This window comes from Chlorocebus sabaeus, chromosome X, assembly GCF_047675955.1.
Source record: "Chlorocebus sabaeus isolate Y175 chromosome X, mChlSab1.0.hap1, whole genome shotgun sequence".
Taxonomy (NCBI): domain Eukaryota; kingdom Metazoa; phylum Chordata; class Mammalia; order Primates; family Cercopithecidae; genus Chlorocebus; species Chlorocebus sabaeus.
In genome coordinates, this window is record NC_132933.1 from 136,279,923 (window position 1) to 136,307,817 (window position 27,895).

At 44.3% G+C, this 27,895-nt stretch overlaps 1 protein-coding gene across 6 annotated transcripts in view; it reads left to right on the forward strand.

Moving 5' to 3' along the window:
* The window catches only part of CTPS2 (CTP synthase 2), a 121,155-nt gene that overhangs the window by 62,874 nt on the left and 30,386 nt on the right, over window positions 1-27,895 (forward strand). For all 6 annotated transcript variants that reach the window (XM_073013860.1, XM_007991131.3, XM_007991130.3 and 3 more), the window contains 2 exons: window positions 11,461-11,557; window positions 27,078-27,133. In XM_073013860.1, coding sequence (XP_072869961.1) covers window positions 11,461-11,557; window positions 27,078-27,133 — 153 coding nt within the window. The remainder of the gene's footprint in view (window positions 1-11,460; window positions 11,558-27,077; window positions 27,134-27,895) is intronic.

The window sequence follows — 27,895 nt, forward strand, 5'->3', positions numbered from 1 at the left end:
AACTCCATCCATAATTAAGGGCAAGATCCAATAAAGGTCCATCTCAACGGTTGCTTCATGGTTCAGAGTCCTAAGTGTCAGCTTGAATTTTTTTCCCCTGAGATTATGTTTTCCCTCCAATGTATAATTATGATATTTGCTCACAGTTCACATTTCATAAAGCTTAGATATAGAGGATTATTTTCAATTTAGTTGCATATTTAGACTTTAAAAAATAACTTTCTTCATATCCAAAAAAAAAAAATGCTGCCCTGTTCAGTAGCTCATGCCTGTAATCCCAGCACTTTGGGAGGCTGAGGCAGGAGGATGGCTTGAGGTGAGGAGTTTGATACCAGCCTGGTCAACATAGCAAGACCTCATCTCTACTGAAAAATTTAAAAAATCAGCCAGGTGTGGTGGTACATGCCTGTAGTCCCAGCTACTGTAGAGGCTGAGGTGAGAGGATTCCTTGAGCCTGGGAGGTTGAGGCAAGAGTGAGCCATGATTGTGCCACTGCACTCCAGCCTGAGTGACAGAGTGAGATCCTGTCTGTAAAAAAGAAAAAATGCTGTCATAGAAGGACAATATTACATAGTTTAAAAAGTTACAGTATGGCCGTTGAAGTCCTTCTGATGTCTTTACATATTAGCAGTTTAAATATTTGAATACATGACTGAATGAATGGAAGTATTGCTTCAGAAGCAGGTTTAAGAAGTGGAAAGAAGATACTCAGTACTTTGTGGTTTTATTTTGCAAATCAAAATATTGAGTAACATGGTCATTTTTTCAGTTCTTTTATTATTTGTTGGTCCCATGTCTGCTTTTTATTTCTCATTATCCTTTTCCTTACCAAATATATTTTGTTACCATTCGAAAAACTTGTGAGAACACTTGACTTACTCTTGTTCAATTGGAAATACTTCAAACTTTTTGGAACTGCCGTGATTTAAAATTGCCAAGGAAATTGATTTCTACTGGAAAGAGTTCCATGAAATAAGTAGGACATTTCCAAGGGACATTGATCTAATGCTGATTGTAACTCACAGGAAGGGGTTCCAGGTGGATTTTAAGAGCACTTTACAGCTTTGAAACACTTGTACACTTCCACACTTAAATAATTTTCTCTGACTCTGCCTTATATCACCTACAAACTGAGGACTGAACTATTGGGACTGTATTGCTCCCTGATGTTTCTCAGCTCTAAAATTCTAGGGCCTTATTTACATTGGAGAACAAATGGGAAATCTAATAGAATTCCTTAAAAGCTTCCCGCCAATCTTGAGCATTTATCATTCCATGCGTCTTTGCTGTCTTGTATATATTCTTCTTGTTTTTATTACGGATTCTTTGACTCTGCTATGTACCAATATAGAATATGTATTAACTCACTGGTTGGAGTAAAGACAGGCGTTTTATTTTTAGTTATAAGATTTTACACAAAAATATTCTGATTTTGGCAATGCATTTTAATCAAGATTTTAGAAAATTGCCAGTGTTTTTACACATATGTTCTGTTTTCCTGGGAGGAAGTAGGCTTTTGTGCTTAATCATAACAAGAACTATCTTTTTTTTAACATCTTTTAAAAAATATTTCAAATCTACAGAAAAGTGGCAAGAATAGTGCAATGAACGCCAGTCTGCCATTCAACTAGATTCACTAATTGCTAACATCTCCACATTTGCTTTCTCTTTCTCTGGACAGACACTTTCCTCCGCCCCTGAGTCATTTGAGAATGAATTACAAACATCCAGATGCTTCCCCCCTAAACACCTCAGCATCTGTCTCCTAAGGACGAAGACATTCTCCTATGTAACCACAATGCCATTATCGTAGCCCGTGTCAAATCTCCCCAGTTGTTGAATAGCATCTTAAATCATCTTTTCTCTCAAATTACCACTTGTGAGCTAAAATCAAATGGGGCGATTATTACATTTCTTGCATCTGGTTTTTTTGTTTGTTTTTTTGAGGCCGCTTCACTGTGTCACTCAGGTTGGAGTGCAGTGGTGCAAACACAGCTCACTGCAGCCTCAACCTCCCTGGGCTCAGGTGATCCTCCTACGTCAGCCTTCCAAGTAGCTGGGACTACAGGCATGCACCACCACGCCCAGATAATTTTTTTTTTTTTTTGTATTTCTTGTAGAGAAATACAACATGGGTTTTGCCGTGTTGCCCAGGATGGTCTCCAACTCCTGGGCTCAAATGATCTGCCCGCCTCAGTCTCCCAAAGTGCTGGGATTATAGGCGTGAGCCACTGCATCTGTATTGAAGAAATGATTTTAATAACTATATGTCATCTTAGTAACGATACATTTGATGAAAGATAACATGTTCTATATAACACACCCATATATTACATATGACATGTGTGTATGTATATATGTAAATTATCTCTAAGAAAAACTTTTGGAGCAGTATTGGTTAATAGTCTTTTAGGCTACAAATCTCTTATTTCAAGGGACAACTTCTGATTAGAATTGGCCCAGTGTGGCCGGGCACGGTGGCTCATGCCTGTAATCTCAGCACTTTGGGATGCCGAGGTGGGCAGATCACCTGAGGTCAGGAGTTTGAGACCAGCCTGACCAACATGGAGAAACCTCATCTCTACTAAAAATACAAAAATTAGCCAGGCATGGTGGTGCAGGCTTGTAATCCCAGTTACTCGGGAGGCTGAGGCAGGAGAATTGCTTGAACCCTGGAGGTGGAGGTTGCGTTGAGCCGAGATCGTGCCATTGCACTCCAGCATGGGCAACAAGAGTGAAACTTTGTCTTAAAAAAAAAAAAAAAAAGGGCCCAATGCTGCCTATTGTCAGAATTTATACTTGCAGCCAATGCTAGCAAAACTCGAACCTGAAAAACAGCCTGTGGGGCTTCTTAAGTTTTTACTTGTTCACTTCTACCAGTCACATCTCTTGTCTCTTATTTTTCTCTTTACCCATAGACTTAAAAGCGTGAGGGTAAACTTGCACTTGGAAACATGAAAAATCCACTAATAGATACTCTCGTGAAACATTAACTAAAAATGTATGGAGACAAGTGATAAATACAGGGTGTGTTCACAAGAGTGCGTTTTGAAACTAGAGAAGGGGGGAAAATGTCAGGCACAAGGGTGGTACTGGAAAAATGGAGAGGCAAAGGTTATTTATCACCTCACTGTTCTATTGTTTGATCTTTGGACAGACTTAATTTTTCCTAGGAAAGCCAAGAGTAACATATTTTAAGAGCTCTGGGCACCACAGGCTTCTGTGGGTTATTCTGCTTGAAGTTGACAGCACGGAGTATCTTGAAAAGCACCTTCAGGAAGAGGGTACAGTGTTAGTACCTGGTCCCTGCGAAACAAAATGGGTGTGAAATCCTATCCATTGGTTCTTACTATCTTTGATCCAGAAGTTTAAAAGAGAACTTGAATACTCAAACGCAACTTTCCCAGAAAGTATAGCTTGCTTGTCACCTGACCTGGTGTCTACCTTCCCTGGACCTTCAGACAAAGTTCACTTCCAACCTTTGCCTGGGCTGTGAGGCTCACTTCTTTTGGGTCAGCCTGTGCTCACCTTCAGCAGTTGAGTTCCCAGAGGCCTCCTGACCATAGCCTATGCTTCTTGAGGGCATATTTTTACCATGGGCAGTGTGCTGACCTAGGCATCCAACTCCCAGGGCCTCAAATCCTTGCTGCCAGTTTATGAAGTGGATGCTGTTGGTCCCCCCAGTCTGTAGAGACATCCAAGGACCTGCTCAAGGTCACATTGCTGGTCAGTAGTAGAGCTGGGATTCAAGTTCAGGCCCAGCCTGCACCCTCAACCACCATGCCACATGCCCCTCCCAGGAGAAGGGCTTCTCTGAGGACAACCATTGTATGTTAACATTAGGACCACAAGTTGTATCACACTTAAGTGTTTTGTTTACATCTGGAGGTATAAGAAGGTTCTTTTCTGAGGTGTAAGAAAGTTCTTTTCCTGATGAAAATGATATAGGCTTTTGTCTGTTTTGAGCTGCTATAACAGAGTACCTGAGACTGGCTAATTTATAAAGAAAAGAAATTTATTTCCTCACAGTTCTGGAGGGTGGCTGGGAAGTCCAAGTTCAAGGTGCTGGTATCTTGTGAGGGCCTTCTTGCTATGTCATCATGTGGTGGAAGGTATCACATGGGTGAGAGAGAGGGAAGGGGACTGAACTCATCCTTTTACCAGGAACCCATTCCCATTGATAACTAACTATTCCAATGATAATGGCATTAATCCATTCATGGGGGCAGAGCCCTTATAACTTAATTGCTTCTTAAAGGTTCCAACTCTCAACACTGTTGCACTGGGGATTAAGCTTGCAACACATCAACTTTGGGGAATGCATTCAAACCATAGCAGCCTTCTTTTACCAGTGGGGAAAAAAACAAGTTTAAAAGACTGGAAAAATACATATGTACTTACGGGACTGCTCATTGGTTTCCCCATTGTAGATTCCATTCTCACACTACTTGGTGACACAACGCAGGTTGGAAGTCAGAAATGGGAAAAAAAAAACTGCTTTAGGTTAGAGGCAGGACTCTGTCAGGCAGGACTGGGCATAGTGTGTACTCGGCCTCTGAGCAGGGCACCATCCCTCCCTTCCCGTCTGCTGAAGTGACTTACCTGCAACTTGGGACATCCATAAGTATCTCAGACACACCTCTGCTACTCTCTGGCCCACTGACCCATCCCTTAGTCTCCTTTGTTAGTTTTTAATACATTTAAAACACTGGGAGATTCCATTATTGAGTACTTGATCTGAACTTGACACTGTGTTGAACTCCTCGGTGGAGATGGAAAATAAAAAGATCTAACCCTTGTGCTTGATGAGCCTATACTTAATTTTTGAGAGGAGATGCATTTATGAAATAATAGAGGAAGTTAAAGCTGTTTGTAGTAAATAACGGTATTAGATTCCTATGGTTGTTGTAACGAATTACCACAAACGCAGTGACTTGAAACACATACACATTTCTTCTGGAAGTCAGAGATATAAAGTGGGTTGGCAGGGCAGTGTTCCTTCTGGAGGGCGTAGGAGAGAATCCATTTCCTTGCTTTTTCCGGCTTCTAGAGGCCACTTGCACATGGCCGTCCTCCATCTTCAAAGCCAGCAGCATAGCATCTTCCAGTCTCTCTGGTCTCTGCTTTGTGGTCATATCCCCTTTTCTGACCCTGACCCTCCTGCCTCCCTCTTTTACGAGCCTTTGTGATTACACTGGGCCCACCCTGATAATCCAGAATCTTCCCTCCTCCAGAGCCTCAATTTACAGGCTGGGCATGGTGGCTTATTCCTGTAATCCCAGCACTTTGGGAGGCCAAGGCTGGAGGATCATTTGAAGCCAGGAGTTCAAGACCAGCCTGGGCAACATGGCGAAATCCCATCTCTACAAAAAAATACCAAAAAATTTGCCAGACATGGTGGTATGCACCTGTGGCCCCATCTACTTGGAAGACTGAGGTGGGAGGATCACTTGAAGCCAGGAGTCAGAGGCTGTAATGAGCTGTGATCATGCCACTGCACCCCAGCCTTAGAGACAGAGTGAGATCCTGTCTCAAAAAGAAAAAAAAAAAAAAAAATCCTCAACTTAATCACATCTGCAAGTCCCTTTTGCCACAGATTCATAGGTTTCAGGGACTAGGATGTGGATAGCTTTGGGGTAGGGGAGGCATTATTCAGTCTCCTATAATGAGTTACTGAAAATGAATTGACAATGTATAGGTTATTTATTTGGTAGGCTGAGCATAACAATGGCATTAATTATGAAGCAGTAAGGGGAACTGGAGGGGGCCCCTAAAGCCTGAGGAATGGGAGAGAGAAGGCATCTTGGAAAAAGTAGAGAAGGAGGCGGTCCATGTGTAGTATGGTGGTGGATAGGAGAGTGGAGGTGTCATTGACAATGGCCCCAGCTAGCTGAGGTAGAAGCTACAGGTTAGAATACACGAGGAGGGCATGGCTAGTCTGGGCTCCTGTGTGAGGTAGGACCTGAGAGCCACCCAGAAGAGTTTAGGTTTAGTCTGTAGGGATGGAGGCTGCTGGAGCTAGCAGTGTAACCCAACATTAGAGAAAGTAATGCTGATGTAAAACTGCTTGATACTTTATGTACAGCTTGGATATGACTTATAATCAAAATCAGAATCAGGCTTGAAAACCTAATGAGTAGTAGGAAAGGAATGAGTTGGAGAATACTTGTAAAGAATACTACAGGAAGGCCGGGCGCGGTGGCTCAAGCCTGTAATCCCAGCACTTTGGGAGGCCGAGGCGGGCGGATCACGAGGTCAGGAGATCGAGACCATCCTGGCTAACACGGTGAAACCCCATCTCTACTAAAAAAATACAAAAAACTAGCCGGGCGTGGTGGCGGCGCCTGTAGTCCCAGCTACTCGGGAGGCTGAGGCAGGAGAATGGCGTAAACCCGGGAGGCGGAGCTTGCAGTGAGCTGAGATCCGGCCACTGCACTCCAGCCTGGGCGACAGAGCCAGACTCCGTCTCAAAAAAAAAAAAAAAAAAGAATACTACAGGAGGCCAGGCGTGGTGGCTCATGCCTATAATTCCAGCACTTTGGGAGGCCAAGGCGGGCGGATTGCTTCAGCCCAGGAATTCAAGACCAGCCTGGGCAACATGATGAAACCCCGATGCTACAAAATGGAAAGAAAAAATGCTAGAGGAAATTGCTGTGTGTTGCCTAAGAGTCTGGAAATAGAAATAGCTGCTGGTGAGTAGGCTTTCCCTTTGTCTCCAGGTGAAATATTCAAAGATAAGGAACAAGAGGAAAGCTGGGCTTACCAGGGCAGGTCAGGTAGGTCCCGTCAGGAATTTCACTGTTGCTAAGAGAACCTCACTCCTGTAGACTTTGTTGTTTAAGGCACTTGGGATGCTGTAAAGTCTTGAACTCATTACGCTTTTATTATGGGCTGCAGAAAACATCGGTAAAGGTTAATTAGTGCCATATTTATCCTTACATGCTGCTTTTACATCTCCTGATCCTTTCTTTTTTTTTTTTTTTTTTTTTTTTTTTTTTTTTTTTGAGACGGAGTCTCGCTCTGTCACCCAAGCTGGAGTGCAGTGGCCGGATCTCAGCTCACTGCAAGCTCCACCTCCCGGGTTCATGCCATTCTCCTGCCTCAGCCTGCCTAGTAGCTGGGACTACAGGCGCCCGCCACCTCGCCCAGCTAGTTTTTTGTATTTTTTTAGTAGAGACGGGGTTTCACCATGTTAGCCAGGATGGTCTCGATCTCCTGACCTTGTGATCCGCCCGTCTCGGCCTCCCAAAGTGCTGGGATTACAGGCTTGAGCCACCGCGCCCGGCTATTGATCCTTTCTTATTTTTCTTGTGCTATATGGCTCAGTTCCAACAGAGAGCAGATCTGGGGATCAGATGACAGCCAGTATTTAGGCTGAATTAGAGGAAGCAAAGGCAATCCTTTTGCAATGGAAGATGCGTTTTCCTTTCAGATGCATCTAGATCTAGAGTATTTTGGAAATGTTGGTGTTAAATCTAAGGCATATTTGAGATTATTTCTTTAACCACCCCAGTAATGATAAAATAGGTATGTTTTGAAGCTGTGATGTTCTTCTGTCTCTCAGGCTTTTAGTAGAAGGAATGCAGGGAAGAAAGACATTTTTGTTAATTTTTGCTGCTGAATCAGGTTGCTTATAACCCAAGAGGCAGCCACCCATCATCATCTTGTAGGATCATCTGATAACTCTGCAAGACAGCTGGTGTGTCAGGCTTGGGCACCATAGTCTCTGCCCTCCCCTGACCTTCCCCTTCCTGAGTGTTGGGGTTCCACCAGCTGGTGCCTGGCGGTGTTCTTCTTTGCCTGAGTATGCAATGGTGATTCCCAGATGAGACCTCCTAAGCTAGGTCCACACAGAACCCTCCCGTCCCCTTACTCCATCAGTGACTTGCCTATCAATTCTCTCCCTGCTTTTCTCCTTTCACTGATGTTCAGGGCAACATTTGGTACTGGAGACCTATTTTCACCTGCTTCCCACCTCTTCTCTAGCATTTTTTGCATTCTCCAATGGTTCCTACACTAGCATGTTTTAATCAGAGGATCACAGTGGCGTTTATACCTTGGATTTTCTTTCTGTGCTATCATTTCAGGAGAAGGTAGTGTTTATTACTTCTGAAAACACCAGGGATAATGTGAACTAATACCCTAGTGTAAGGCCTAAATACTACATTTTACTCTTGATGACTTAAACTTGTATTTTCATTGGTAAAATACTATGTGCAAAGTTTAAAAAGCCAACAGTTCTGAAAAGTCTATAATGACAAAGTCATTAATCCTCACTCCCTCTCTACCACTCTTTAGCTTCTTCTAGCTCTTTCTCCTAGTGTTTGTCTCCATGTTGCTAAATAATCTCATAGTATTCTTTGAGGACTTTTTAGACTTCTCTCACTTTGTTCAAGGAGTTTTTAATGCTCTTAGGCAGCCCCTATGCCTACTGCATTTTCCTTCTCTCCCCACCTCCCACCTCCCAACCCCCTACACTTGACTTTTGGAAATATTTTCTGGTCTTAAAGTGCTTGTCAAGTTCATCCCAAGTAAGCAGTAAGGCAGGTTTCCTGTTCTTTTTCTTCACATTTTTGAGACAAGGTCTTGCTTTGTTGCCCAGGCTGGAGTGCAGTGGTGTGATCATAGCTCACTGCAACCTCTGCCTCCTAGGCTCAAGCAATCTTTCCACCTCAGCCTCCTGAATAGCTGGGACTGCAGCCTGTGTCACCACACCCAGCTAATTTTTGTATTTTTTTGTAGAGACCATGTTGTCCAGGCTGGTCTTGAACTTCTGGCTCAAGTGATCTGTCTGCCTTGGTCTCCCAAAGTGTTGGGATCGCAGGCATGAGCCACTGCACCTGGCCTCCTGTTCTTAGTTGGCTAATTTTACTCTAATCTCAATGCTTCACACCAGAATATTTCTTGAATACCAACCTTGCCAGTAACTGAACAAACTACATGTAGAGACTCTTCTTGGGTATTGGAACCCAACACAGTGAGGAAGGGTAGACTGAAGAGTCATAGTGTACTTCTATCAAGAAATTAGGGGAGGTTATCCCTGTAGTCTGCCTGGATGGTTCAGGTTGTCTGAAACTTAAATGGAAGTTCAGGCTCTGAATACACGTAGGACTTCTGAATCTGTGGCAGGTAGTGCAGTCTTACCTGATTTAGAGAATACATAGAGAGGCCAGGCATTTATGTGCAACTCAGCTTCATCAGCCAGAAGGAATGCCCTCTCTCACCTCACCCCAGTAATACTTAACCTAGCCATAATTAGCCAACCAAAGATAGGAACAAGATGCCAAGGCCAAGAGCACTTGAGAATTGAGCACTCCATCTAACAAGGGAGGTCATCAAGTTTCTTCTCCACCCTTTCCCTGAAGTAACTCTTGGAGCAAGCTCGGGACACTGGGTTCAGATGGCTCAGAAAGTTCTGGGGCACTGATAAGATCAGACATTTTCTTGGGAATTTTTTACCTCAGAAAATTCCAGTTGTCAAAGATTCCTGTAGAGCAATATGTGGCAATTACAGTATGGAAAAAACAACAACAACAACAAATGAAAGGTTTTATGAGAGGGAAGCTCAAGCAATTCCATTAGAACAGGTTGACTCACCCAACTGTAGTCTGTTCTAACAACTTTAGAAAAGAAGATGAAATGAAACCATGAGATCATAGTGAACAGAACGGAGAAAACGGATGAATTATGAGACAAGCTTTTCATAAAAATCACCTGTTTCTCAATTTCTGCGGTGTGATTGCGGTCATAAACATAAAGCCACTCCGGCTCTCAAAGATTGACTGTCTCTCCCACAAAGCACTCGCCAGACACAAACTGAGAGAAGGGCAGGGATGGGGAAGAACCTTGTTCTGTGAGGACACAGATAGAGGACCCTGACTCAGCTACGGTTCCCAGAAATACCAGCCCCTGGAGTGGCTGATGTTGGATAGTTCAGCTAAGATTTCAGGGTTAAGGATGGTTTCATTTGAGGAATGGGAGGAGATTGTCCAGGCAGAAGGCACAGCATGTGCCAAGTCACCATGGCAGGAAGAAAGGAGATGCAGTTGAAAAACTCAAAGAACCAGCTCTCAGGATGAGAGGGGCAGGGAATATAAGATAAGGCTGGAGGGTTAGGCTGGCCCGATACCATGAGGTCAAGGGTTTCAAGCAAGAAAAAATGCCGCACTAAGATTTGCTGTGTGAATGGACCACTCTGCCTGTAGTAGGCAGGGTGTGCTGGGGCCATGGGAATGTTGAGTGGCCAGTCAGTGAGCCATTGCTGTAGCCTGGGGGAGGGCTGGAGAGAAGTGGATGGATGCGGGAATTTTGGAGGGGGTGAATCCATAGGACTTGACAGAGTGGCTATGAGGGAGAGGGAGCGATCAAGGATGCCACTTAAGTTTCTTACCCACAGAGTGTGCTAGACTGGATGATACTACTTTTTCTTTTTCTTTTTTCTTTTCTTTTCCTTTTCTTCTCTTTTGTCTCATCTTCCTTCCTTCCTTCCTTCCTTCCTTCCTTCCTTCCTTCCTTCCTTCCTTCCTTCTTTCTTTTCTTTTCTTTTCTTTTCTTTTCTTTTCTTTTCTTTTCTTTTCTTTTCTTTTCTTTTCTTTTCTTTTCTTTCTTTCTTTCTTTCTTTCTTTCTTTCTTTCTCTTTCTCTGTTTCTCTCTTTCTCTCTTCTTTCTTGGAATCCCTCTAATGGTTTTCTATAAATAGGTTCTTTTGATATACCTTTCCACAGTACAAGTACTGATAGATTTGCTTATGGAAAATCTTTAGGGAATGCACTGGGCAGTGGGAAGAGGGTTATCACGAAAGATGTGAACACTGATGTGGGAGGCCTCAGCAATCCAGATATTGAAGTGGGAGGACTACTTGGAACTGACAGTTTGAGTAATGGCAGGAGGGACATCATCAAGATGCTCCTGATACATTATTTATAAGTGATTTAAATGAAAGATGAGAAGCAGATGGAAAGGAAGTACAATGTGCGGTGTGTCTACATCATGCCTGTATTTGAACATGATCATTGGAAAGACTGATCAAATGTTATAGTTTAGGGACCATGCTTACCCAATGATCATTCCTTTAAAAGTAAAGCTTGAGGCCGGGCGCGGTGGCTCAAGCCTGTAATCCCAGCACTTTGGGAGGCCGAGACGGGCGGATCACGAGGTCAGGAGATCGAGACCATCCTGGCTAACATGGTGAAACCCCGTCTCTACTAAAAATACAAAAAAATAAGCCGGGCGAGGTGGCGGGCGCCTGTAGTCCCAGCTGCTCGGGAGGCTGAGGCAGGAGAATTGCGCGAACCCGGGAGGCGGAGCTTGCAGTGAGCAGAGAGCGGGCCACTGCACTCCAGCCTGGGTGACAGAGCGAGACTCCGTCTCAAAAAAAAAAAAAAAAAAAAAGTAAAGCTTGAAATTTGGGAAATGACATTTTTACAAGATGGCAAAACTGGACTTGTTTTGTTTTCTAAGGTGATTGATATGCCTGAGCACAACCCTGGCAATTTGGGAGGAACAATGAGACTGGGAATAAGAAGAACTGTTTTCAAAACTGAAAATTCAATATTAAGTAAGTTTCCCATGTTGTTTATTTTACAAGACGTCAGATGTCGCTCATGTGACTGCAGGTGCCCCACACTCTGGGTGGTGGAGACTCACCCCTGCCCCTTCCAGCATCCTTGGAGGGCCCTGATTCTCCCTCTTCCCATCTCCCTTACCCTCACTGACCCTCTGCTCTGGGCATTCCTCTCCCTAGTAAGCTTGTCCCTTGGGCTGGCCTCAGTAGAACACACTGAATGCTCCTCCGCATTTGATCTGCATGACTACCTGTTCATTGGGCTGTTTTGTGAGTTACCGATGCTTCTGGAGATGAACTTGGACTGGGAGAGAGAATCCTGATTCACACTCAGTTCTTTTGAATCCATGGTTCTCTCCTTTATATTTGAACTGGTTCCCCGTTTAATGTCTGTTTACCTGGTCTTAGTGACTCACAAATGAACTTCAAAGCAGGAGGGCAGTTGTGCATCTCAGAAGCATATTTCTCTGTTCCCTGGCAGCCCCAGTGTGGGGAGACGGCTTGCCATTTGATATTTGCTGATCTTTCCACTCCCTGAAAGGTTAATTCTAATTTCTGTGGAACTGTTTTCATAAATTAGCATATTACATAAGAATAACTTATTGTTTAAAACAAACCAAAGCCTTTAATTCAATTTAATAAATGTATCTTGAGTGCCCACTCTGTGCCATGTGCAGATATAATAGTGACCAGGACAGATACCAGCCCTGCCCTCCTAGGGCCTCAAAACAAGCGGAAGAAATGTGACAAAAGGAGAAGGCAGATTGCTAAGGGGACCGGATGCTCAGGAATTGTGAGTGTTCAGTGTAATTTTCGTGAAATTATAAGAATCCCTTAGAATCCTGTGAAGTTATAAGAATTCTTTAGAAAATGCCTTCTTAACTCAAGAAAGAGTAAGACCAGAAATATGAGCTTCTCCTTTAAAGATGAATATAAACCTTCTAAGCAATAGAAAGCTTCCCAGCCAGAATGAAATTTAAAAATGAAAGGCTTCAAAGTGAATACAGTTTCCTCCTTTCTCTGCATAAAAAGCCATTGTTCTCTAAGTCACTAACATTTTTCCTTACAAATGCTATATAAGAATTTTTTTTCTTCATGAATGTTAGCAATTCTATAGCTTTCAGGTGTCTTCAGATACTATGAAACTTTGTTCAAATAATTGCCTACGTGACAAAAAATGGTTAGTGAAAAATTAATGTCCTAAAATTATATCTATTGAGAAAGATTCACTGATAATTGTACTAACTTTTTAAAAAGAGCATTGTACTCAATATAGTTAAAAATTTGATAGATATAAGTCTGATTTAAGATTTTTCTTGGCCAGTCGCAGTGGCTCACACCAGCACTTTGGGAGGCCGAGGCAAGCAGATTGCTTGAGCCCAGGAATTCAAGACCAGCCTGGGCAACATGGGGAGACACTGCGTCTACAAAAATTACAAAAATTAACCTGGCATGGTGGCTCATGCCTGTGGTCCCAGCCACTGGGGAGGCTGAAGCAGGACGATCCCCTGAGCCCAGGAGGTTGAGGCTGCAGTGAGCCATGATGGTGCTACTGCACTCCAGCCTGGGTAAAAAGATTTGTTTTTCTTAGTGCTGGATGTGGTGTAATGTGCCTGTAGTCCCAGCTACTTGGGAGGCTGAGGTGGGAGGATTGCTTGAACCCAGGAGTCGGAGACCAGGCTGGGCAACATAGTGAGACTCCGTCTCAATTTAAAAAACAGAATTTGTTTTTCTTCACAGTAGACATAAAAATATTGATGATTTGATTATTTTTATGAATCTTAAACACAGCACCAAAGCTTGTTTTGAAAAATTTTGAAAACAACTTTATTGAGATATAATTCATCATATAATTCATCTATTAGTAGTGTACAATTCACTGATTTTTTTTTTTTTTTTTTTTTGATATGGAGTCTCACTCTGTCGCCCAGGCTGGAGTGCAGTGGTGCAATCTCGGCTCACTGCAATCTCCGCTTCCCAGATTCACGCCATTCTCCTGCCTCAGCCTCCCGAGTAGCTGGGACTACAGGCACCCGCCGACTACTTTTTTTTGTATTTTTAGTAGAAACGGAGTTTCATTGTCTTAGCAAGGATGGTCTTGATCTCCTGACCTCGTGATCTGTCTGCCTCGGCCTTCCAAAGTGCTGGGATTATAGGCGTGAGACACCGCACCCAGCCCAATTCACTGATTTTTTTAGTGCATTCAGAGTTGTGCAACCATCACCGCAATTTTAGGACATTTTCATCACCTCCTGTAGAAACCCTGTACCCATTAGCTGTCACCAACCCTACTCCCCGCCAGCCCCTGGCAACCACTAATCTACTTTCTGTCTATAGGCTTGCCCATTATGGACATTTCATGTAAATGGAACCATATGATTTGTGGTCTTTTGTGTCTGGCTTCTTTCTTTCTTTTTTCTTTTTTTGAGATAGCCTCACTCTTTCGCCCAGGCTGGAGTGCAGTGGCGCCATCTCAGCTCACTGCAACCTCCACCTCCCAGGTTTAAGCGATTCTCCTGCCTCAACCTCCCGAGTAGCCGGGATTACAGACACCCACTAGCACGCCCGGCTAACTTTTGTATTTTTAGTAGGACGGGGTTTTGTTGGCCACGCTGGTCTCGAAGTCCTGACCTCAGGCGATCTGCCCACCTTGGCCTCCCGAAGTGCTGGGATTACAGGCGTGAGCCACCATGCCTGGTCTGTCTTCTTTCTTTTAGCATGATGTTTTTTTGCTGCATCCACATTGTAGCATGTATCACTACTTCATTCCTTTTAATGCCAAATAATATTCCATTGTATGGATAGACCACATTTTGTTTATCCATTCATCAGCTGCTGGACATTTGGGTTGTTTCCAGGCAACAATTTCTTTAATTTTTTCTCCTTAATTTTTTAAAAAGTCCTTTTTCTAAAGGGAAAGAAAATTATGTTGCCTTAAATTTAAGTTGTGCTTCATAGTTTCCAAGAAGCATGTGATATATGAACTTGTGCCCTCACCCTTGTGCAGCACCGTCTTCCACAGGTCTCCAAAAAAGGCTATGCCAGAGATAAGAATGTGACCCCTGTGCGAGGCTCTACTGAGTAGCATAAAAATATCAAAACATATAGCATGATAGTGGGTTTTTTTTTTTGTTTTCTTTTGTTTTTTGAGACGGAGTTTCACTCTTGTTGCCCAGGCTTGAGTGCAGTGGCGCGATCTCGGCTCACTGCAACCTCTGTCGCCCAGGTTCAAGTGATTCTTCTGCCTCAGCCTCCCAAGTAGCTGAGATTACAGGCATGCGCCACCACGCCCGGCTAATTTTGTGTATTTTTAGTGGAGATGGGGTTTCTCCATGTTGGTCAGGCTGGTTTCGAACCCCCAACCTCAAGTGATCCACCTGCCTCGGCCTCCCAAAGTGCTGAGATTACAGGCATGAGCCACTGTGCCCGGTCAATAGTGTTTTATGGACCTTTTTTTCTCCTAGTCAACATATTTCTTTTGTAGAATTTTATGTATTTATTTATGTTTTTATAAGCTGGCACATTTCTTTTGGAGGAGTCCCCCATCCCCTATTGGCACGTTTCTTTTGTAGGCTTTTTTCTAAGTCAGCACATTTTTGCAAGAATGCTATGAACAAAATACATTTGCCTACATTGCCTGTGAAAACAATGAACAATTTTGACAGAAAGCATTTAAATGCTATTCATTTTTTCATTTAAATTTGACTTATAGGCCAGGAGTTACAATGATTGGATTAAATAGAAAAACAGGAAAGTAAAGAGTTCTCTAGTAAGAAACAATGCCTTGAAATAGGATCACAGCCTAAAGATATTGATAGCCACAGTGGATGGATGACTAGAGTCAGCCTATTTTTTTTTTTTTTTTTTCTTTTTGAGACAGAGTTTCGCTCTTGTCACCCAGGCTGGAGTGCAGTGACACCATCTTGGCTCACTGCAACCTCCGCCTCCCAGGTTCGAGCGATTCTCCTGCCTCAGCCTCTCCAGTAGCTGAGAGTACAGGTGTGCGCTACTATGCTTGGCTAATTTTTTATGTTTTATTTGAGGTGGCCAGGCTAGTCTTGAATTCCTGACTTCGGGTGATCCTTCTGCCTCGGCCTCCCAAGGTGCTGGGATTATGGGCGTGAGCTACCGCGCCCAGCCGAGCTTAATTTTTACATTCAAGAACAATTCCTCTTTTTTTCTTAATCACCTGTTAATTCCTTAAGGGTTATGAAAACTATGAATTCACTTTTTCTGAAGTGGAGATTATAGGTTTGAATTGATTTGGACAAAAGTACTGGTAATTATTTGCCCTGTTTATAAGCAGCGTGTTCCTAGAAATTCCCTTCCTGTGTTCTGTGTGTTGTCTTCCTCTGCAAAGTCCTTTTCCTATAAAAGGGCTAATGATAGTGTGTGTAGAATTATCAAGGCTGATTCAAGGGTCCTTAGAAATGAGACATTTTTGAGGAAGAGGGAGAGATTTGTTAAAGGATTCAAAATAATTATCCTGATTTGATCACTATACATTATATGTATTGAAACATGACTATGTGCCCCATAAATATGTACAATTATTATTTGTGAATTAAAAAAGAAAGAAGATGTTTTTCTTTTTTTTTTTTTTTTTTTTTTTTTTTTTTTGAGACAGAGTCTCGCTGTGTCACCCAGGCTGGAGTGCAGTGGCGCAATCTCGGCTCACTGCAAGCTCCGCCTCCCGGGTTTTACGCCATTCTCCTGCCTCAGCCTCTGAGTAGCTGGGACTACAGGTGCCCGCCACCACGCCCGGCTAGTTTTTTGTATTTTTAGTAGAGACGGGGTTTCACGGTGTTAGCCAGGATGGTCTCGATCTCCTGACCTCGTGATCCGCCCGCCTCGGCCTCCCAAAGTGCTGGGATTACAGGCTTGAGCCACCGCGCCCGGCCAGAAGATGTTTTTCTAAACTGTATTATCTATAATCCTCTACCTGAGTATTAATTGCATATCCATGGTCTTTTCCAGACTTCATCAAGATTAGTTTTTATATAGTCTTTTCTGGTAGTATCACTTTTTCCTGTATCCGGTCTTCCTGTCTATGATCTGTGCATTTAGTATTTAATTGCGTTAAGGAATCATATTCTGCTGATTCATTTCCTACTGATAAACACTTCACATGGTTTCTGGCATTTTGTTAGAAAAATGCTGAATTGAATATCTTGACACAGTGTTTTCGTTCTTTTGAATATTTCCTTAGGATAGATTTCCAGGAGTTGGATTATTAGGTCAAAGGGTACGAACACTTTTATGACTGATAATTCTGCCAGATTGTTGGAAAGAAGGGCTGAGCAAGGTCATAATGACAATCACTGTACTTGTGTTCCTGCTTTTCCTAGTCTTTTTGGTAGGATTATTTTTCTTCTTGCTCTATCAGCAGGAACAAAAAGAGCCCTATTTCTGTTCATTGCTACAAAGTGAAAACATTTGCTACCTCAAATGTTGATTTACTTGTGTGTATAGTGCCCAGGTCTGAAGTCTTTATTAGGACTTAACTATGGGTTGGTAAACTTTTTCAATAAAGGGGCAGATAGTAAATATTTTTGGCTTTGTAGCCATTGTGGTGTGAAAACAGCTAGAGGCAAATATGTGACTGAATGAGAATGGCTGTGTCCCAACAAAACTTTATCTATGGGCGCTGAAAGTTGATTCCATATCATTTTCATGTGGCATGAAATATTATTGTTTAATTTTTTCAACCAATTTAAAGTGTAAAAACCATTCTTAGTTCAAGGGCCAAACAGAAACACTCAGGGGGATCCCATGACTGTGGGCTGGTCCATAGTCTGCTGAATCCTGGTCTAAACAAGAACCTTTCAGCCTGGGCAACATAGTGAGACCCTGTCTCTACAAAAAAATTTTAGAAAATCAGCCAGGTGTGGTGGCACACACCTGTAGTCCCAGCTACTCAGGAGGCTGAGGCAGGAGGATTGCTTGAGCCCAGGGAGTTGAGGTTGCAATGAGCCATGATTGTACCACTGCACTCCAGTCTGGGCAACAGAGCGAGGCCCTGTCTCAAAAACAAAAGAAAACAAAAGAAAAGAAAAGAAAAGAAAAAGAGCCGGGCGCGGTGGCTCAAGCCTGTAATCCCAGCACTTTGGGAGGCCGAGTCGGGCGGATCACGAGGTCAGGAGATTGAGACCATCCTGGCTAACCCGGTGAAACCCCGTCTCTACTAAAAAATACAAAAAACTAGCCGGGCGAGGTGGCAGGTGCCTGTAGTCCCAGCTACTCAGGAGGCTGAGGCAGGAGAACGGCGTAAACCCGGGAGGCGGAGCTTGCAGTGAGCTGAGATCCGGCCACTGCACTCCAGCCTGGGCAACAGAGCGAGACTCCGTCTCAAAAAAAAATAAATAAATAAAAGAAAAAGAACTGCACATTGAATGAACTCCACAGATGAGGCAGTGAGCTATTCCCATCCTAGGCAGAGTTGAAGGACATCATCTCCCCACTTCTCTACTGGCTTGCATACATATCCTATTTCATGACAGAGAATAGGACTAAGGGGGCTTTCAGAAGCTAGTTGATCTAACCTCTTTATTTTTCAGCTGAGGAAATGGAGGACTGAGAAATGAAGTGGCACACAGTTGGGAGAGCCAGAACTAGGGCTGGGACACTCTTCCCATGTTATTTTCTAGTCTTCTAATAAAACATGCTGTCCTGGCTCCACCGTCTAGTGTTATAATCACTCTCCAAAATGTAACTCTTGGCCAGGCATGGTGGCTCATGCCTGTAATCCCAGCACTTTGGGAGGCCAAGGTGGCTGGATCACTTGAGGTCAGGAGTTTGAGACCAGCCTGGCCATCATAGTGAAACCTTGTCTCTACTAAAAATACAAAAATTAGCTAGGCATGGTGTTACACACCTGTAGTCCCAGCTACTCAAGAGGCGGAGGCAGGAGAATAGTTTGAACCCGGGAGGCGGAGGTTGCAGTGAGCAGAGTTCGCACCACTGCACTTCAGCCTGGGTGACAGAGAGAGACTGTCTCAAAAAAAAAAAAAAAGAAAGAAAGAAAAAGGTAACTCTTGAAATGCACAATTGTTAGACTCCTTGATGCTCTACCCTTCAGGTCTGTATATTTTATTGCATGTAAATTATATCTTAATTTTTAAAAAACTAATTTTTTTCCTTTTTAAAAAAAATTTTTAATGTAAAAAAATCTCTATTTCTAAACAAATGGTTTCTCTTTGTTGCCCAGGCTGGTCTTTAACTCCTGGCCTCAAGCAATCCTCCTGCCTTAGCCTCCCAAAATGGTGGGATTACAGGCATGAGTCACTGTGTCTGGCCTTAAAAAAGCTTATACTCTCTGGAAAGTTAGATAGTAGGGCTTGTCTCCTTATAGTGATGCTATTAGTCGATTAATTAACTCATTAGACGATTTTTGAAAAGCAGGGAGAAGCGGCACAGTGTGGGTAAGTCTTAAGTGGGGTGCTTTGAAAAGTAAGAAATACAGAATGAGGAGTGGCTAGAGATGGAGGGATCAGTCTCAGGTGAGAGGGGAGCCAGGGGAACACTGAGGAACTAAGTTATTAGATGGTTTTAAGACTCCAAAAATAAACTTTATTGTTTTGCTTGTGGCTCTCAACTGAGAGCACAAGAGATGGGAACATAATAAAGCACAAAGAAATTCAGACAAGGTTCAGAGCTCATTCAGGGATGGTCAATAACTTGATAGTGTCTCTAAAATATTACAAGACCCTGGCCTTAATTTGCTTGGTCAAGTCCCAGATGTGTTGCCAAGACATCCAGCGAGGGAGGCAAGACTTTGTCTGTGTTGAGTGTGGTTTCCAAACCACATTGCCACCTGCTAGAAATAACATGTTTTTCAGACCATTTCAGCTCATGTGTTTGAATACTGCACAATCTGGTGTGTGTGCATTTAGTAGGAATGCTAGCCCCAAACTTATTTATTTATTTCTTTATTTTAGAGACAGGATTTTGCTCTGTTGTCCAGGCTGAAGTGCAGTGGTGTGATCGTAACTTGCTGCAGCCTCGACCTCCTAGACCCAAGCAGTCCTCCTGCCTTAGCCTCCTGAGTAGCTGGGACTACAGCCACATGCCACCACACCTGGCTAATTTCTAATTTTTTTTTTTTTTTGGAGGTGGAGTCTTGCTCTGTTGCCCAGGCTGGAGTGCAGTGGCATGATCTTGGCTCACTGCAACCTCTGCCTCCTGGGTTCAAGCAATTCTCCTATCTCAGCCTCCCAAGTAGCTGGCACTACAGGCGCCTGCCACCATGCCTGGCTAATTTTTGTATTTTTAGTAGAGACGGGTTCACCATATTGGTCAGGCTGGTCTCGAACTTCTGACCTCAGGTGATCCACTCGCCTCAGCCTCCTGATGTGCTGAGATTACAGGCATGAGCCACTGCGCCCGGCCTCAAATTTTTGTAGAGATGGGATCTCTTTGTTGCCCAGGCTGGTCTCAAATTCTTGGCCTCAAGAGATCCTCAATGGCCTTTGGTACACTTTTTCAATAAGGGACCAGATAGTAAATATTTTTGGCTTTGCAGCCATTGTGGTGTGAAAGCAGCTACAGACAAATATGTGAGTGAATGAGCATGGCTGTGTCCCAACAGAGTTTTATTTATGGGTGCCAGAAGTTGATTTCATATCATTTTCATGTGGCATGAAATGTTCTTCTTCATTTTGTCCAGCCATCAACCTAATTTAAAGCTCCCAAATTCTCTGTGCCCTCCAAACCAGCACCCAAACAGTTAGGGAGCACTTGCCCTTAGAAGCAGGGGAATGCCACGAGGTGGAAGGGTGCATAGAAGGCCCACAGGCTCCAGGAGAGAGAGGAGGGAAGAGGTGGGCCTTGAGCATGGGGTTGTACTGTGGGCTCCCTATAGGGAGGTGTATCTGGTCCAGTTAAGAATGCAACACAACGTAGGGCCAGGCGTGGTGGCTTACGCCTGTAATCCCAGCACTTTGGGAGGCCGAGATTGGCGGATCACCTGAGGTCGGGGGTTTGAGACCAGCCTGACTTACATGGAGAAACCCAGTCTCTACTAAAAATACAAAATTAGCCAAGTGTGGTGGCGCATGCCTGTAATCCCAGCGAGGCAAGAGAATCACTGGAACCCAGGAGGCAGAGGTTGCAGTGAGCCAAGATTGCGCTATTGCACTCCAGCCTGGCCAACAAGAGTGAAACTCCATCTCAAAAAAAAAAAGGAAAAAAAAAAAGAGAGAATGCAACACAACAAACTTGAAGGAATTAGGAGCCCAGGGCAGTGCAGTTTATACAACTGGAGACCAGGACCTGGTGATTTCCAGAGTTCTGTGAACCTGGCCCTCATCCTCAGAGCAGATGACATGGGGACAGCGAGGTTTGATGCAGGCAGATGACAGCTGGCAGAGGAGGCCAGGGAGAGCTCCTCAGGTTGATGCCGGCAGGAACATGACACGACTCTGGGATACAAGACGCCAGTGGAGCCTTCTGGACCCGGCAAGTGGAAATGGAATGCTTTAAGAAAAGACTTCATTCCTTTCAGGGACCTTCTCTGCATTTCCTTGTATTAAAGAAGAACTTGACTAAAACGACCAGTTCTGCTTTAATGTAAGGGAAAAAGGGTTTTGTTGGGAAAGAACAGAGGCACGAGGCTGGTTAAAAAGATATTGAGACCCAGTGCTGGGAGTCCCGGTACAGTTTATGGCATTGCAAATGCAGAGTGGTTAAATCTAAAATGTGAAAGAGCTGAAAGAAATGGGGAGAAGTTTTCAGGGGCTAGAAAAATGGCTTTGGCTTTCTTGTCTCTTATCGAAGCACTGATATGGAAAAACAGCTTCTGGCTCCTGGTGTGATTAGATTAGGAAGTTTGAAAAATAAAACCAAAACCAACACTGAACATTCGTGAAACATTAGAGCAGGGAAAAAAAAAAAGAAAAACCACGTTAAAAAAAATCCTCGACTGAGCTAATGAGGTAATTTACATAACAATTTCAAAGAGGTCGCCAGGGATTTAGGAACCCTGAGAGTCCATGCCATGGTAATTTGTCATTGTGCTGAGACACAAATTCCAGAGGAGTGTGGCAGGGCTTCGTGAGAGCTGCATACCACTTGGCGAGCCTCCCCGCCTTCCCCCAGAGCCCAGGTCCACACTGCAGGGTGGCTGTCTTCTTACTGCTTCTTGCCTTTTACTGGGGAAACCATTCGCTAAAGCGTGTTTGTTAATATGGAGGTTCATAGGTCTGGGACATAGCACCTTTCATCCTAACAACAGATGGCATTGTGCCCCCTCTCTAGACAAGCACTTGTCCTTATCACTTCACTGAAGGGAACTAGTGGAGTGGTTAAGAGCCCAGCGCCTGGAGCCTCTGCTCACCGGAGGCCCCTTGAGCCTCAGCTCTCAGTCTCTGGCTGTGTGGAGCTACTTACCCACACCACGCCTCAGTTTCTGCATTTGAAAGACAGAGATAAGAGCGCCGACCTCATGGGGTTCTTGTGAGGGTTAAATAAATGATATGCGGGAGCCCTTAGAACAGTGCCTGGCACAGAAAAGGCACTGTTTAAGTGTGGCTGATGTTTGAGAGCATTGACCTGTGATCTTCTCAAAGCTCGGGGCAAACGTCAGTTAGTGACCTGGCATTAAGAATGAGGTCCCACTAGGGGAGTGGGAGGGAAGAAGAGACTTCCCCTTCCTCTTGCAAGGTTCTTTCTATTCTGTCTTTCTTGGCTGCTAGCTCCCCACCTGTCAATGCATAAGATCTAAGAAAAGAGATGCCAAGAACGAGATAAGAATACTAAATGGAGGCCGGGCGCGGTGGCTCAAGCCTGTAATCCCAGCACTTTGGGAGGCCGAGACGGGCGGATCACAAGGTCAGGAGATCGAGACCATCCTGGCTAACCCGGTGAACGGATGCGGCTAGTCTTAAAAGTGAAGTAAGTTAAGACACTGGTGCAAAAAAGACATTTGTGTAAAAGCAAGGCAGTTCTACCAAGAAAAGAGGTAATGAAGCCCAGCAGGTAGTGGTTTTACTTTTGTACCAACGTATTAGATGCTATGGGTGATTGCTTTAGCCCCCTGGAAATAGGAGATATGGCACCTGGGGAAAGGTAAAGATCAGAAGGTATAGAATGGGAGTGGACAGCTATGTGGGTGATAGCTTCCTGGGGAGCGAATGTGGGAGAAGAAAAGAGGGTACAGTCTTGGGCAGGGGTCCCCAGTTGAGGATGAGGAACAGGTAGATGGGGCAAAAAGTGCCTGGGGGAGCAGAGGTCACAGAAGGGGAAGGGTGGCAGCTGAAGACAGACCTGCTGGATTTTAGAGGGCAGTTCTGTAAAGTCACAGGAACAAAACCCAGGTTGCAAAGGGTGGGAGTGGGAGGTTTGAATAAAGGGTGAGTCAGAGCAAGAGGACATCGTGGACAAGAGTGGGGCTGGATGATTTTTGTTTTTTATTTTTAAAAAAATTGTGGTAAAATATGCATAACATAAAATTTACCATCTTAACCATTTCCTAGTGTACAGTTCAATTGTGTTAAGTACATTACATTGTTGTACAGTCTCCAGAACTCTTCTCATCTTGCAAAACTGGAAACTATACCCATTAAAGAGCAACTCCCCCTTCCCCGACCCCTGGGCAACCACCATTCTATTTTCTTTCTTTCTTTTCTTTTCTTTCTTTTTTTTTTTTTTGAGACAGAGTCTCACTTTGTTGCCCAGGCTGGGGTGCAGTGGCACAATCTTGGCTCAGCGCAACCTCTGCCTCCAGGTTCAAGCGATTCTCCTGCCTCAGCCTCCCGAATAGCTGGGATTACAGGCATCCACCACCACGCCCAGCTAATTTTTGTATATTTAGTAGAGATGGGGTTTCACCATGTTGGCCAGCCTGGTCTCGAACTCCTGACCTCAAGTGATCTGCCCACCTTGGGCTCCCAAAGTGCTGGGATTACAGGCATGAGCCACCACGCCTGGCCTCTGTTTTCTGTTTCCTTGGGTTTGACTACTCTAGATGATACGGACGGGAGACAGGGAAATACTGGGTAGAAGAGGCCGATTCTCTGGCAAAGGCCCCACCCTCAAGCCTGGAAGCCTGTGGCCCTAAATAAGAAAAAGCATTCCTGTTTTCACACCCAAATGTTGCCTTTTGGCCTGCCATGCCCCCTATCCTGTACTATATAAACCCCAAACCCCAGACTCCCTAAGCAGAAAAGCGGTGTGGCAGAGAAGGAGAGAAGAGAAGGAGCATCTGAAAATGGAGAGGAGTTCGGCTGGGGACCATTGGAGAGGAGATCGGCCGCTGGACAGCCAAACTCCAGGGGAAGATCATCTTCCCACTCCATCTCCTTTCCTCCTCCCCATCCATCCTGCTGACAGCCACCTCTACTACTCAATAAAATCCCCGCATTCATCATCCTTCAAGCCCATGCATGACCTGATTCTTTCTGAATGCCAGACAAGAACCCAGGCACCAAGAAGGCACTGAGCTGGCTAACACTTAAGCCGTCTGTGGATGGCAGAGCTAAAAGAGCACTGTAGCAAGACCACTGGAGTTTCTGTAGTCACAGGCACCTACTCCTAGACGCTACTGTGCAGCCGGAGCCCAAAAGTGTTCACCCTGGATCCTGCACCTGCCCGTCTGTGTGCTCCCCTTCCCATGAGGGGTTTGAGTGCACACAGTGGCTGAACAGATGAGCCACACCCGTGCTGCGCGTCCTGCGAGGGGGGTCAGGGAACTCTGCCATTTTATCGATGCCTCCTATAAGTGGAATCATACGGTATTTGTCCTTTGATGAGTGGCTTATTTCACTTAACATATTGTCTTCAAGGTTCATCCATATGGTAGCATGGGACAGGATTTTCTTCCTTTTGAATGCAGAATAATATTCCATTGTGTGACTGGATATGTACATTTTGTTTATCCATTCATCCCTCAGTGAACATTTGGGTTGCTTACACCTTTTAACTTGTGTAGCTTTTTTGGGGGGATATTTTGGCTCTCAAAAGGAGAAAGGAAAAAATTAGGTTCAGTTGCTAGGATTACTCACATGAGGGTAGGCATGGGCAGGACCATTAAAGGGGTAAAAATATATTCTGTATGAGGCAGTATCTACCCAGTAGCAAATTAGAGAAAGGTGGTTTTTGTTTCTGATAACCCTTTTATCCACATTTTTGGTGTCTTTCTGCCTGCATTGGGAGTGCTTTATAGGTCCTAAGACTTCTGTTGGTTTTCTTTCTCTAAAGCTTTGCTGACATTTACTTCTTAAGTGAACATTTTATTTTGTCTCCAAAAAGACTAGGACAGAAAGGAAGACTGAGTCACTTTGTTGTTGAGATTTTCCCCCATTCCTAGGATCATTGCATGCCACCTGTGACAGAGGACTGCTCTTAAGAACGTGGTGTGTAATCAAATCAGAATCAATGGTACTGGGGTACCCGGGCCACCCTTCCTTCCTTCCTTCCTTCCTTCCTTCCTTCCTTCCTTCCTTCCTTTCTGACAGCATCTCACTCTGTCACCCAGGTTGGCAGGTTGGAGTACAGTGGCGACATCTTGGCTTACTGCAATCTCCACCTTCCAGGTTCAAGTGATTCTTGTGCCCCAGCCTCCTGAGTAGCTGGGATTACAGGTGCGCACCACCACGCTGGGCTAATTTTTGTATTTTTAGTAGAGATGGGGTTTCACCATGTTGGCCAGGCTGGTCTTGAACTCCTGACCTTAAGTGATCCGCCCCCTCTCGGCCTCCCAAAGTGCTGGGATTACAGGTGTGAACCACCGCGCCTGGCCTTCCTGATGCTTCTGTGTTTTCTAACTGTATGTTATTGTGCTTTGTTTCCCATTTTTCTTTTAATTTTTATGAAACAATTGTTTTAGTTTAGGCTGTCCTGAATGACCCCTGTCAGTGGTATGTTGGCATTCTCTCAGAGGAACTCCCTGCCCCCACTGTCCTCTTTTTTCTAAAATACATACCTTAAATATTCACTATCATTCATATCATCACCTGGGAGCTCAGTCTCTATGGACAGAATTGCAAATACAAGTTCAGCTGTGATCATTGATCGTACAAAGTTGTATGAGAATACAACCCTTTTGTGTTTGCTTGATCCAAGTCAAAAACTCAAACAAGACACAAAGAAAGCATTTCTCTGGTTTTTCTTGGTTGAAACATCCTGTTCCAGCCTCATGATGTCTTTCAGAGTCTGATAATTCCCTGCCTGTTGAACTGAGCATGGCTCCCGATTCTGTTGGAGTTTGAACATGACTTCCAGCACTGTTATCTTCTTAACCCTTGGCTGTGTACCTGGGGTCTGCGTTTTGAGAGCTGGTGCTGTAGGAAGAGTCTCTGGCCTGCTCAGACTGCTCCAGTACTGGAACCTACTCGGTCCCTGGGCCATCCTGCTTCTCCACAGGCTCCAATGGGGGCATTCATTTTATTATTATTATTATTATTATACTTTAAGTTCTAGGGTACATGTGCACAACGTGCAGGTTTGTTACATAGGTATACATGTGCCATGTTTGTGTGCTGCACCCATCAACTCGTCATTTACATTACGTATTTCTCCTAATGCTATCCCTCCCCCAGTCCCCCACCCCCGACAAGCCCTGGTGTGTGATATTCCCAATGGGGGCATTCTTGAGAGGTTTTGGTGACGGATCTGACTCCTATTCACCTGACAATGAAGTCACTAGGCAGCTCGCTGATCGCTGTGCCCATCGCCACACTGGTCATGCCCAGGGTGCTGTGCTTAGCTGCAGTGCCTCAGCTATGTAGGCATGTTTAGGCAGCTCCCCAGATGATTCTCAGCCACACACCCCTGGTTAAGAGCTGTTGGCATAGATGTACTATCATTTAATCCACCAGTTCTTCTATTCTCGATGCTCAGCTTGCTTCTAATTGTTTGCTATTAAATAATTCAGCAGTGCACATCTTTGTGGCTAAGTCTTTGTCCTCATTTCTATTTTCTGGGATAAATTCTGAGAAGTCCAATTGTAGGATCATAGGATAGGTACATTTTTAAGCTGGGGTACATTTTGAATGTGGCCAGTACTGTGTGAAAATCTGGAGGGGGCTGGTGGAGTGGAGAAAGCATTGGGCCAGGTGTGAGGAAGCCTGGGCTCAAGAACAGGCTCTGCTGCCCAGCAGGGCAGGGCTTTGGGCAAGTCCCTTCCCTGTCCCCAGTTTTGTTTTCTTCCTTTGTAAATGAGCCTCATTACAAATCTGCACTGAAGCGATAGTGCAGACATAACCGTCTCTTGGTCCCGCAGGCAGGTGTATATAAGGAGGGCAGATCTGCTGGATTCTGTAGTGGACTTGTGTAGCATCTGGCTTCCTTTTATGCAATGGTGATGGCTTACTCGAGAATTGCTTCAGGGTTTCAAAGAAGCTATCGCCATCTTCTACTAGAAAAGAAGAAAATCTAGATGACTATGTGGAGTCTATTAGTTCGTTTTTAGTCCTCTGATAGATAGATAGCGATCCAAGCACCTTCCTCCACAAAGTGTCATGGATGTGCTTATAAAGCTGCTTACTCTAATATTAATCTCACTCTTGTATCTTTACAGGGAAACTTTATGGTGATGTTCCTTTTATAGAAGAAAGACACAGACATCGGTTCGAGGTACGGCTTTCATGCTGAATTACTGGGGAATATGGATGCTTAGTGTGAGGAACCCAGTGATTACAAGCTGAGCCTCTGGAAAAGGTGTCCAGCCTGGTGGTATTCACAGGGCTCAGAGAGAGCCAAATTTCCCACAGTCTCCCACTTCCAGAGGAGATGGGCGGTGAGGGGCGGGGAGGGGATAGGGGGTGGAGACTCTCATCTTTTTGGCTTTCCAAAGGTAAAATCTTTATGTACCTGCACACGGGGCCTATCAATGCCCTTTGTTACTCTAACTGCCATCTTCTAAATCATAATAAGGCCGTCATTTCTTATCCTTAGGCCCCACCCTTTATTTTGCCAGGTTTGTGGAAAAGAGGACTTGAATCTTCTGAGAAGGAACCAAGTGCCTTTTGGGATGGGGGTGCATCCCTGGGTATCAGAGGGTGATTGGTTTGAGAACCTCTTTGGAAATTTACATTAAGCTTGAGGCTTAGCATCACATGACTAAAAGGAGTTAATTATTGAGGTTGCCACATAAGAAACAGGTTTCTCGAAATGTAGATCGTCTGTGCCAGGATTAATGAGTGTGTCAATTATGATGCATTTGACTGTGAAGAACAGAATCCCTGCTCGTTATCACTCAAACCAGCCTAAACATTAAGGAAATTTGTTATCTCAGCCACCAGGTAGTCCAGAGGCTGGGCAGGCTCCAGGCATGGTACAACCAGGGCTCCTGTTGTCTCTGTGGTTATCTCAGCCCTACCCTTGTCTGTGTGTCTG